Genomic DNA, 12305 nt, shown 5'->3' with positions numbered 1-12305 from the left:
TACTTCCTCTGACCACAGAATATCAGAACGGTTCAAAGCACCGGTCGGCTGACTGGTCGGCCTACTGCCTCTGACCACAGAATATCAGCCGCCATTTTCTGTTTTAATTTCAAAAAAGATTCTCCATGTTGAATTGCCACCGTTCATCTACATCCAGCAGGTCATTTACTGAGCACAGATGTGTTTTGAGTATTTTATTAGGATCCCCATTACCTGTTGTGAAAGCAGCAGCGTCTCTTCCTGGGGTCCACTGTGTGGACACTCAATCCCAGACACCCCGAATCCCTTCAACTATTGAAAAATTGTTAATGATAATATTTTGTGTCTATGCAAATTTTTATGAGAGTTGACTTGGAATTCCCCAGAAATACACCAAGGGATTTTTGCCACTGAGTCCCACAGTGGTGATGTTCCTTATGGTGTGATTTGTCCTTAAGACATTAGTAATAACTATGGCCCAGAGTTTTTCCTAACCTGACAAGAAGAAAACTCCGGGCCCTGCATAATAACTGTCAGCAACTGGAATAAACAAAAACATTATTGTTCGAAGTCTGAACACTAAAAAGTCAGACAGCTGAAACTTGTGACTTTTTAATTCTGTACATTTTTTAAATCAAAAATCAAAGGGGTTTTCCCCTGTTAAAATGCCCAGAGTTCATTTACCCATAAATTCATTATAAACTCTAATATCTACAATACATCTCTCATATATGCATTTCTCTTCTATAAAAAGATATATCTCTGTATTACGTTCTGTGTAGGTGCCACTCTCTCCCCATACTCCAGTGTTCTCCAGTCCTGACCATCTGTCCAATTTATCCATTTCAATTTAGGACTATTTTTGAGAGAAATAGCACTTTAAAAATGCATTGTGTTAAAATACCTCCATATAGACGTTGCTGACGGGCACAGATCTAGAATCAGCTTCCCCTCCCCAAATCCTAGCCCTAACCATTGAGGTGAAAAACAAGAAAAATGACAAATCAGTCTCATCCTACTCCAGTTAAAATCAGGGCCATTGTGTCTGTGAAGAGGATGAGGGTTCTGATTGGCTGTTGCCTCTACACCCATGCAGCATAGTGAGTCAGCACTTTTTCCTGTTTTCCAAGGAAGGATGCTCTTCTCTCCTCCTCACTGACCAATGACAGGAGCCACAGAGCATCACTCCCCCTTTTACCCTTTCTCTCCATCCCTCACGTTTCCTTTTTCTCCCAGTCCCCCATCCTCTATCCCTCTCCTCCCCTCCCTCCCTCTCCCTCTAGCCCCCCGTCCTCTATGCCTCTCCTCCCCTCCCTCCCTCTCCCTCTAGCCCCCCGTCTTCTATGCCTCTCCTCCCCTCCCTCCCTCTCCCTCTAGCCCCCCGTCTTCTATGCCTCTCCTCCCTCCCTCCTCTCTCTATCCCTCTCCCTCTAGCCCCCGTCCTCTATGCCTCTCCTCCCCTCCCTCCCTCTCCCTCTAGCCCCCGTCTTCTATGCCTCTCCTCCCCTCCCTCCCTCCCTCCTCTCTCTATCCCTCTCCTTCTAGCCCCCATCTTCTATGCCTCTCCTCCCCTCCCTCCCTCCCTCTCTCTATCCCTCTAGCCTCCCATCTTCTATGCCTCTCCTCCCCTCCCTCCCTCTCCCTCTAGCCCCCGTCTTCTATGCCTCTCCTCCCCTCCCTCCCTCCTCTCTCTATCCCTCTCCCTCTAGCCCCCGTCCTCTATGCCTCTCCTCCCCTCCCTCCCTCTCCCTCTAGCCCCCGTCTTCTATGCCTCTCCTCCCCTCCCTCCCTCCTCTCTCTATCCCTCTCCTTCTAGCCCCCATCTTCTATGCCTCTCCTCCCCTCCCTCCCTCTCTCTATCCCTCTAGCCTCCCATCTTCTATGCCTCTCCTCCCCTCCCTCTACCCCTCTCCCTTTCTCTCCTCCCCTCCCTCCTCTCTCCTCCCATCCCTCCCTCCTCTCTCTCCCTCTAGCCTCCCATCTTCTATGCCTCTCCTCTCCTCCCCTCCCTCCTCCCCTCCTCTCTCTATCCCTCTCCCTCCTTCCCCCCATCCTCTATGCCTCTCCTTCCCTCCCTCCTCTCTCTATCCTTCTCCTTCTAGCCCCCATCTTCTATGCCTCTCCTCCCCTCCCTCCCTCCTCTCTCTATCCCTCTCCCTCTAGCCTCCCATCTTCTATGCCTCTCCTCCCCTCCCTCCTCCCTCTACCCCTCTCCCTTTCTCTCCTCCCCCATCTTTCTCCCCCCACTGTGGTGCAGTGGCACAAACCTGAATCGGCACAAACCCAGTCAGAGTAGAGACCCGTGATCTTAATTCCGAGAGAGAGAGAAACATGGGTCTTACGGTACAGCTTGTCAGATCAAATAAGAAATGTATTCTCTACAACAAGATGTTTCCTAATGGCATATCCTACATTAGTAGCGTCTTTTGGATGTGTCCCGTTCACAACTGTGTAAAAGAGTTTCAGTATTGCTCATATACATCATTTGGAAGAGACTGGTCCGTTCTTGTGACTGGTCAGTTCTCATACCCACCGTTTGAGGAAGTTGTGATAACAGTTTAGCTGAGAGAATAGAGATCTACATGTTGCTCAGCTAGTACCTAAAACATGCTGATTGAAGACTTTCTCTTTAGTAAGGCATTCAAACCCCAAACCATCTCAAGTCATTTTAAACCCCTTACACCACTATAGCATGAGTCCATTCTGACAAGTCAACTTCTGGGTGAATCCTAAATAGAATTTTCACTTAAGTCTCCCATTGATATCAATGCATGAAAATCCACTCAAGTGAACGCTAGGATTCCCCCATTAGACAGTAGATAGGAAAGAGGACAGAAGAGAATAGTAATAAACATTCACTATCAAATAACACAAGTGATACAGCATCCATAAAACCACCTGAAGAAGGAATGGATGAGCTCTTTATAATGGCGCATGGTGAATATTCTTCTGTGCACTGATGATATCTACATAGTCTTTGGTTTCCTTGTCACAGCTCCAACAGGGCCAATTAAATTATTTTGTAAGAGGGGGGTGAATTAAATTGTGACAGTGGCTTAAACCAAAAACCTCCTGACATCCTTTGTCTTCAAATCCATTAGCCACTTCGACATGAAACATTCAAGAAGAACCCCCCCCCCCCCCAGGTTCATGATGACATGGTAGCTTCCGTCCCGCTGGTTCAGTGAGTTCCTCCCATTTGGTTCGGTCTAAGATCAGAGACTGTGGGGGTGTTAGGGGGAGATGAGGTCTATCTTTTCTATGTGCTGTTATATCCTTCTGTTTCCCTTTAGAATGTCTGTTGGTTGGGACATCTGAGAGTGGTCAACTAGTGACTGGAACGTCTGACAAACGTTGCAGAAACGTCTGACAAACGATCAAAAAGAGGGAAATAGGCTGTTGATGATAGTGTGAGTTAGTCCATATACACACACACACAACACACACACACTGCTAGGTCTTGACCAGCGGCTGCTCCGATGTCTCCTCAGGTGTCTTGTCTCCTTCCCGAGACTTTTTCCTCTTCTTGTGACCTGAGGAGAAATAAATATGCATTTCATTGAAAAACATATATACATTGAAAAAAAGATATATATTGACACATATAGATATTAAATTGAAAAAATGTTTACATTTAACAGAGAAAAACCATGTATGGAAAAAATACATCTAACTGAAACATACATTTTTATTTAAAAAAAAATGTACATTTAATTGAAAAAAAATCAACATTTTATTGAAATAAATATACATTTAAATGGAAAATATATAAATGTAAATTGCAAAAAAGTATCTGCATTTCATTAATACTATTAATTGTGAATCAATGAATTGGACAAAGACAATGTCATTACAACTACTTTGTAAATGGCATTTAGTTCACTACTTCTGACCGGGCTTTTATTGCTTATTTCCTGCAATGTGTTGTGATTTTGGTCCAGTTTCAGCCTTTTACTGAAATGAGAGAGACCATTCTGCTGCTCTTTGGCTCAGAGAGGGACCACGTGGGGTGGGGGGTGTTTAGGACAGTAATTTAGTTAAAGTAGCTCTGTGATACTGAGCAGAGAAACACTCAGTCTGCATCCCAACTGGCACACTGTTCCCTATTAAGTGCACTACTTTTGAACAGGACCCACAGAGCTTTGGGAATGGGGTGCCACTTGGGAGGCTCACTTAACATTCATTCTCCATAGCTCATTCAGCAGTGAGAGAGAAGAGAGAAACACACTAGTTGGCTCTCCTATGTGAGTGTGAGAGTGAGAGGGAGAGAGAGAGAGGGGAGAGAGGGCGAGAGAGAGGGAGATTTTGTGGAGGTCAGAGTGATGGGCCAGAGTGGTACACACACTGCGAGGGGCCAGGGGTTCCGTTAGGGGGGCCTCCAGAGAAAATCCTCTTGGCAGAGGGAGGCAGGGCCCAATGAATGACTGGTTGCTAGGACACAGCTGTTCATGGAGCAGAGGTGCAGGGAAAGAGAAAGGCTCAGGATTTAGACTGTTATATCCCAAATGGCATACTCTACTCCCTATTTAGTGCACTACTTTTGACCAGGACCCATGGGAATGAAGTGCCATTTGGGACGTATCCTAACATGACAAAATGACCGGTGGAGGGGACACACGGCGTGGGGTTGTTGGGTTTGTGCCTTCACAGTGGCTGGGTTGAGATTTAAATGGTTGTATGTGTGTGTGGGCAATTGGATTGTCACACAGGTATTAGAATGCAAGAGAGTAAAGGTGTGTGTGTCTTTGCATGCTTGTGTGCGTGTGTACTGGATGTTGTGTATGGTCTGTGTGTGACTCACTGAGTTTGAGCAGTAGTTTCTTGCCCAGTGTGTCCTCTGATCCACTCAGAGACAGAGTACTGATGAAAGAGGAGGGGGCGTCCGTTTCTATAGCAACAGAGGCTGTGTCTGAGAGAGAGAGAGAGAGAGAGAGAGTTATCAATCTCCATAGTAAACTGTGGATGTTGTTTCTGTGTTAAATGTCTTCCCTCATCACCAACATCCTCCTTATTCTCCAGTCTTCCATCCCATCCTTTGTTCCTCCCTGTATTCTCTTACCGTTGGTGCCGTCCCTCTCTGAGTGCTCCTCTCTGATGTACGAGATCTCATCCATCCTGAGGAACACGGAGTCACTGGGGCTGTTCTGACCGTCTGATTTACTGCCTGTAGGGGGAGACAGGACAGTTATGATACACACAGTCACTGGGGCTGTTCTGACCATCTGATTTACTGCCTGTAGGGAGGAGACAGGACAGTTATGATACACACAGTCACTGGGGCTGTTCTGACCGTCTGATTTACTGCCTGTAGGGAGGAGACAGGACAGTTATGATACACACAGTCACTGGGGCTGTTCTGACCGTCTGATTTACTGCCTGTAGGGAGGAGACAGGACAGTTATGATACACACAGTCACTGGCGCTGTTCTGACCGTCTGATTTACTGCCTGTAGGGGGAGACAGGACAGTTATGATACACACAGTCACTGGGGCTGTTCTGACCGTCTGATTTACTGCCTGTAGGGAGGAGACAGGACAGTTATGATACACACAGTCACTGGGGCTGTTCTGACCGTCTGATTTACTGCCTGTAGGTAGGAGACAGGACAGTTATGATACACACAGTCACTGGGGCTGTTCTGACCGTCTGATTTACTGCCTGTAGGGAGGAGACAGGACAGTTATGATACACACAGTCACTGGGGCTGTTCTGACCGTCTGATTTACTGCCTGTAGGGAGAGACAGGACAGTTATGATACACACAGTCACTGGGGCTGTTCTGACCGTCTGATTTACTGCCTGTAGGGAGGAGACAGGACAGTTATGATACACACAGTCACTGGCGCTGTTCTGACCATCTGATTTACTGCCTGTAGGGGGAGACAGGACAGTTATGATACACACAGTCACTGGGGCTGTTCTGACCGTCTGATTTACTGCCTGTAGGGAGGAGACAGGACAGTTATGATACACACAGTCACTGGGGCTGTTCTGACCGTCTGATTTACTGCCTGTAGGTAGGAGACAGGACAGTTATGATACACACAGTCACTGGGGCTGTTCTGACCGTCTGATTTACTGCCTGTAGGGAGAGACAGGACAGTTATGATACACACAGTCACTGGGGCTGTTCTGACCGTCTGATTTACTGCCTGTAGGGAGGAGACAGGACAGTTATGATACACACAGTCACTGGCGCTGTTCTGACCGTCTGATTTACTGCCTGTAGGGGGAGACAGGACAGTTATGATACACACAGTCACTGGGGCTGTTCTGACCGTCTGATTTACTGCCTGTAGGGAGAGACAGGACAGTTATGATACACACAGTCACTGGGGCTGTTCTGACCGTCTGATTTACTGCCTGTAGGGGGAGACAGGACAGTTATGATATACAGTCACTGGGGCTGTTTTGACCGTCTGATTTACTGCCTGTAGGGGGAGACAGGACAGTTATGATACACAGTCACTGGGGCTGTTCTGACCGTCTGATTTACTGCCTGTAGGGGGAGACAGGACAGTTATGATACACACAGTCACTGGGGCTGTTCTGACCGTCTGATTTACTGCCTGTAGGGAGAGACAGGACAGTTATGATACACACAGTCACTGGGGCTGTTCTGACCGTCTGATTTACTGCCTGTAGGGGGAGACAGGACAGTTATGATACACACAGTCACTGGGGCTGTTCTGACCGTCTGATTTACTGCCTGTAGGTGGAGTAAGCAAAGGGAGTAAGTCTATTCTCTCTCTACCTCCCTCCTCCAGTATGGTTGACTTACGGACGATGCGGTTCTTCTCGTTGAGCAGAGAGGTGCTGTGTGGGACGGAGGACTGCTGTCCTCTGGTTCTGGCCGAGCTGGGCCGGGTCTCTCTGGGGGGGAGGAGGTGGTCTCCACTCTGCTCCGGGACAGGGAGGTCGGGAGTGTTCCCGTCTGTGGGCCGGGCGTCTGTGTCGGGGGTCTGGGGGGAGCTGTCCATCAGAGTGGCTGTCAGGGCGTTCTGGTAGTGGCTACGGGTGATCTGGGGTTTAGAAGTCGAAGGTCAAAGAAAGGTCGTAGGTCATAAATAGTCATAGGTCGAAGTTAGAGGCTGTACTGTACCACAGCTCTGACTAAGCTACTAGGTTGCATCACAAATTACACACTTTTTCCTATGAAGTGCACTACTTTTGACCAAGGACCATAGGACTATGTATAAAGTAGTACACTGTATAAAGAATAGGGTGCTATTTGGGACCTTTATTATAAATTTATTTTATTTGACCTCCTTTCTCTCCCAAATTAAATTACGATCTTGTCTCATCACTGCAACTCCCCAACGGACTCGGTAGAGGCGAAGGGCAAGTCAGGTGTCCTCCAAAACATGACCCGCCAAACCACGCTCCTTAACGCTCGCCCACTTAACCCGGAAGCCAGTCGCGCCAATGTGTCGGAGGAAACACCGTTCAACTGATGGACGTAGTCAGCCTGCAGGCGCTCGGCCAGCCACATGGAGACGCTAGAGCGCAATGAGCCAAGGTCCCCCAAATGGTGTTGGAGCAGGTGTATCCAGGTAACGTGAGGGGGCGGGGCTGTACCGTACCGTAGTCTAGGTAGGCCTACCTTAATGATCTGCAGGTGTGTGAGCTGCCTAACAGAGTAGTCAGGCAGGTAGACGCTCCCCCCTCGTTGAGTTGGCCCAGACTCCCCCATACAGCATAGAGTCAGACCGGTCAGACCACTGCTACGGGAGGGGGATCTGTGGACTGAATCATACAGGAGGTAATGAGTCAGACAGGGATGAATAGTGTTCTACTGGTCTATGCAATGGGACAGTCCAGATGATGTCATCTGTTATGTTCTCATGAAACGTTTGTTTTCTTTGAGCTTGTAATGTGCTCAGGCTGTTTCTCTATATTCATTGTTAATGTGAGTGAGTGAGTGAGTGAGTGAGTGAGGTGAGTGAGTGAGTGAGTGAGTGAGTGAGTGAGTGAGTGAGTGAGTGATGAGTGAGTGAGTGAGTGAGTGAGTGAGTGAGTGAGTGAGTGAGTGAGTGAGTGAGTGAGTGAGTGAGTGAGTGAGTGAGTGAGTGAGTGAGTGAGTGAGTGAGTGAGTGAGTGAGTGAGTGAGTGAGTGAGGGAGTGAGTGAGTGAGTGAGTGAGTGAGTGAGTGAGTGAGTGAGTGAGTGAGTGAGTGAGTGAGTGAGTGGTGAGTGAGTGAGTGAGTGAGTGAGTGAGTGAGTGAGTGAGTGTGAGTGAGTGAGTGAGTGAGTGAGTGAGTGAGTGAGTGAGTGAGTGAGTGATGGAGTGAGTGAGTGAGTGAGTGAGTGAGTGAGTGAGTGAGTGAGTGAGTGAGTGAGTGAGTGAGTGAGTGAGTGAGTGAGTGAGTGAGTGAGTGAGTGAGTGAGTGAGTGAGTGAGTGAGTGAGTGAGTGAGTGAGTGAGTGAGTGAGTGAGTGAGTGAGTGAGTGAGTGAGTGAGTGAGTGAGTGAGTGAGTGAGTGAGTGAGTGAGTGAGTGAGTGAGTGAGTGAGTGAGTGAGTGAGTGAGCGAGCGAGCGAGCGAGCGAGCGAGCGAGCGAGCGAGCGAGCGAGCGATGAGCCAGTTACCTGTGGGCATGATGGCAGGCACCCCATAGTAGGTGAACGCTCCGTTCTCAAACCTCAGTGCCTCTTTACCAAACTCCACCTCCACACGACCCTGGACACACAGGACAGAGAAATGGTCAAGTTCCCTGATTTGTGTCTAAGCCATATTCTAGAAATGCCAAGCTATATATAAAACCAGGGTTGTAGTGGTGTGGGGGCTGTGCTTTGGCAAAGTGGGTGGGGTTATATCCTTCCTGTTTGGCCCTGTCCGGGGGTGTCCTCGGATGGGGCCACAGTGTCTCCTGACCCCTCCTGTCTCAGCCTCCAGTATTTATGCTGCAGTAGTTTATGTGTCGGGGGGCTGGGGTCAGTTTGTTATATCTGGAGTACTTCTCCTGTCCTATTCGGTGTCCTGTGTGAATCTAAGTGTGCATTCTCTAATTCTCTCCTTCTCTCTTTCTTTCTCTCTCTCGGAGGACCTGAGCCCTAGGACCATGCCCCAGGACTACCTGACATGATGACTCCTTGCTGTCCCCAGTCTACCTGGCCATGCTGCTGCTCCAGTTTCAACTTCCACCTGACTGTGCTGCTGCTCTAGTTTCAACTGTTCTGCCTTATTATTATTGGACCATGCTGGTCATTTATGAACATTGAACATCTTGGCCATGTTCTGTTATAATCTCCACCCGGCACAGCCAGAAGAGGACTGGCCACCCCACATAGCCTGGTTCCTCTCTAGGTTTCTTCCTAGGTATTGGCCTTTCTAGGAGTTTTTCCTAGCCACCGTGCTTCTACACCTGCATTGCTTGCTGTTTGGGGTTTTAGGCTGGGTTTCTGTACAGCACTTTGAGATATCAGCTGATGTACGAAGGGCTATATAAATAAATTTGATTTGATTTGTTGTAGCAGCCAGCACCTCCACCTGCAGCACATGATATACACTGAGGGTAGAACACATTAAGAACACCTGCTCTTTCCATGACACAGACTGACCAGGTGAATCCAGGTTAAAGCTATAATCCCTTATTGATTTCCCTTGTTAAATCCACTTCAATCAGTGTAGATGAAGGGGAGGAGACGGGTTATAGATGGATGTTTAAGCTTTGAGACATGGACTGTGTATGTGTGCCGTTCAGAGGGTGAATGTGTGAGGTTCAGAGGGTGAATGTGTGCTTTCGGTGTCAGCCATTTTTGCCAGTAATGCTAGTTAGTGCAGAGGGCATCTTTGAGAAGCATTTGAAGTTTTTAATATTGGCTGTAGTCACGCCTGGTCTTAGTATTTGTGTTTTCTTTATTAATTGGTCAGGCCAGGTGTGACATGGGTTTTTATGTGGTGTGTTGTGTCTTGTTTTTTTCGTAAGTATGGGATTGTGGCTTAGTGGGGTTTTCTAGGTAAGTCTATGGCTGTCTGGAGTGGTTCTCAATCAGAGGCAGGTGTTATCGTTGTCTCTGATTGGGAACCATATTTAGGCAGCCATATTCTTTGAGTGTTTTGTGGGTGATTGTTCCTGTCTTTGTGTTTGTTGTCACCAGATAGGCTGTTTTAGGTTTTCTCACATTTATTGTTTTGTTAGTTTATTCATGTATAGTTTTCTTCATTAAAAAACATGAATAACAATCACGCTGCATTTTGGTCCACCTCTCTTCCACCAAAAAACAAACCCTCAGTGTTTCCGTTAGGGAAATATGGTAATGTACAACGTGAACGGTTGGGATTAGGCTACTAAGAGCAAAAATAATCCTAACATTTCCACCCCACAATTGCAAGCTAACCAATACCCAACAAAGTTTCAGGGTGAAATAAAAAAAGACCAGTCCGCATGCTTGTCTCAGAGCAGCACGAAACGGTGCTGAAATAGTTGACCACACGTGGGTAGGCTATTGCTTCAAATCCTGTTATATCAATTGGATGGCTTTTGGTGTTCCAGTAAGCAACAATTTGTTGCATTCATTAGCCTACTTTACTGTGAAAAATGTTTAACTCTTCCAAGCCTACAAGCAAGAAACTGACGATAAAACAATGCAACAAATACATTGATCACCTCAGCAAGTTTTACCTGTGGTGGTGGAACTGGGGGGAAGTGCAACTAAAAGGTAGTATAGATGTACTGTACAGTAGTTGAAATAAACATTTTGGAAGTCTTTTTTATTATTATTTTAACGAAAGCAAAAAAGATGATGAAAAGATACTGTGTAAACTTTAGAGTACTTAAGCATTGAATTTTATTTTATTTGACTAGGTAAGTCATTTAGAACAAATCTTATTTTCAATGACGGCCTAGGAACAGTGGGTTAACTGCCTGCTCAGGGGCAGAATGACAGATTTGTACCTTGTCAGCTCAGGGATTTGAACTTGCAACCTTCCGGTTACTAGTCCAACGCTCTAAGCACTAGGCTACGCTGCCGCCCCATGTACATTGGAAATATGGGGGATTTTCACACCTACAGCAGCCGGGGCAATTAAACTAATCGATGGATAACAGATCGACTTTCGGGAACTCATTAACACGTGTTACTGTGTGTGTTTGTGTGTGTTTCGATCCTCTCTCACTCTGTCTCTCACTCACTCACACTCACACACACACACTTGCTGTCTTGACCTCTAAATGCTCGGCTATGAAAAGCCGACAGACATTTACTCCTAAGGTGTTGACCGGTTGCACCCTCTATACCACTGCTCATATTATTTTACCCTGCCGGTCACCTATGAATGTTTGAACAGCTTGAAAACTGATCTAGCCATTATGTCCATGTACTCTTACAATCTCCTACCAGTTTGGATTTAAGTGTAACTTTTTCTAATGAGGTCTAATGCTTTAATATTTAATCAGTTCTGCCCTCCGATTTCATGTTCATTATATAAATAGGCCATGTGCACCTTCTTCAGATGAACCGCAACATGTGGCTAATTTAATTCATGAATGCGTTATATATTTTGTGTTTTTATTTACAGTAGGGACAGCTGGAGGCATTTGTTTTTCACAAGTGTGATTTTAGAGTTCTTAAGCATCTAGTCAGATAGACAGCCCTATCAGTAAGGCAATACAGAGTGCAGTAGGAAACATTGCTATGTGGGACAATCATGATAATAAAAAATGCATTAGCCATTGGAAAAAAAAAGTACTTGAATCGTGTGGTAATAACGGCTTGTAAGGCGTAGTCGGAACTGGAAAGTGTGGTTACCATGCACAGATAGCAGGTCAAGAGAGACGGGGTCTTAGTGTTTGAGATTTGTTCCGTTTTAAACTCACTTCCTCTTGCTGTGAAATACACAACCACGAGCTCATCAATGGCATCTTAGTTGGATTAAATGCTAATGAGATCATTTTAAGGTTTCTGTATTAGCACTATGACATCTTCTGATGTAAAAAGGTTTTTCTAATTCAATTGGATTGATTGAAGATACAAGGAGTATGATAAATTATGTTTATTTCTCTTTATGGAGTCGTGTAGTGAGAGTCTCTGTCTCTAAACTGGACAGGATGTGGTGGGGCTGCAGAGAAACAGAGATGATAGATAATGGGGGCAGGGAGAAATACACCATCTCTAACTGACAGCATCAACCACACGGCCAATGTGACAAGCAGCAAAAATCTGTTCAAACTAAATTAATTGAAAGTGTTAAAGTGTGGGATTTAGAGTATGGCTAATGCCAAATATAGTAGTGTTAATTGTATATAATTTCACCTTTTGAGATTATGGTAAATGCTTTATTTGTCTCTTCCCCATTGTGGAGTCTTTGCAAAGATTGGGGAGAGCT

The 12305-nt window shown here is 46.3% G+C and overlaps 1 protein-coding gene across 1 annotated transcript; it reads right to left on the bottom strand.

Annotated features, from left to right (window-relative positions):
- Nucleotides 1–2850: 2850 nt before the first annotated feature.
- On the bottom strand, nucleotides 2851–7673 carry LOC116364065 (metal transporter CNNM1-like). Its single transcript, XM_031817323.1, has 5 exons — nucleotides 7584–7673; nucleotides 6762–7002; nucleotides 5039–5143; nucleotides 4781–4888; nucleotides 2851–3512 (listed from the first exon to the last, which is right to left on the bottom strand). Exons 1-5 carry the CDS (start codon nucleotides 7671–7673, stop codon nucleotides 3433–3435), a joined length of 624 nt encoding a protein of 207 aa, XP_031673183.1. The 3' UTR covers nucleotides 2851–3432.
- Between the last annotated feature and the right edge of the window lie 4632 nt (nucleotides 7674–12305).

This window comes from Oncorhynchus kisutch, unplaced genomic scaffold, assembly GCF_002021735.2.
Source record: "Oncorhynchus kisutch isolate 150728-3 unplaced genomic scaffold, Okis_V2 scaffold989, whole genome shotgun sequence".
In the NCBI taxonomy this organism is placed as follows: Eukaryota; Metazoa; Chordata; class Actinopteri; order Salmoniformes; family Salmonidae; genus Oncorhynchus; species Oncorhynchus kisutch.
This window is presented reverse-complemented; position numbering and strand designations above follow the sequence as displayed.

What these genes read in the sequence shown, in the direction of transcription:
- LOC116364065 (XM_031817323.1), bottom strand. Translation starts at nt 7,673, where the DNA reads ATGGGGGAGTCTGGGCCAACTCAACGAGGGGGGAGCGTCTACCTGCCT. An exon ending in CGAGAAGAACCGCATCGTCC is followed by an intron (nt 5,144 to 6,761) that starts GTAAGTCAACCA and finishes CTCCCCCTACAG; the next exon opens with GCAGTAAATCAGACGGTCAG. An exon ending in GAAACTACTGCTCAAACTCA is followed by an intron (nt 3,513 to 4,780) that starts GTGAGTCACACA and finishes ATTTCTCCTCAG; the next exon opens with GTCACAAGAAGAGGAAAAAG.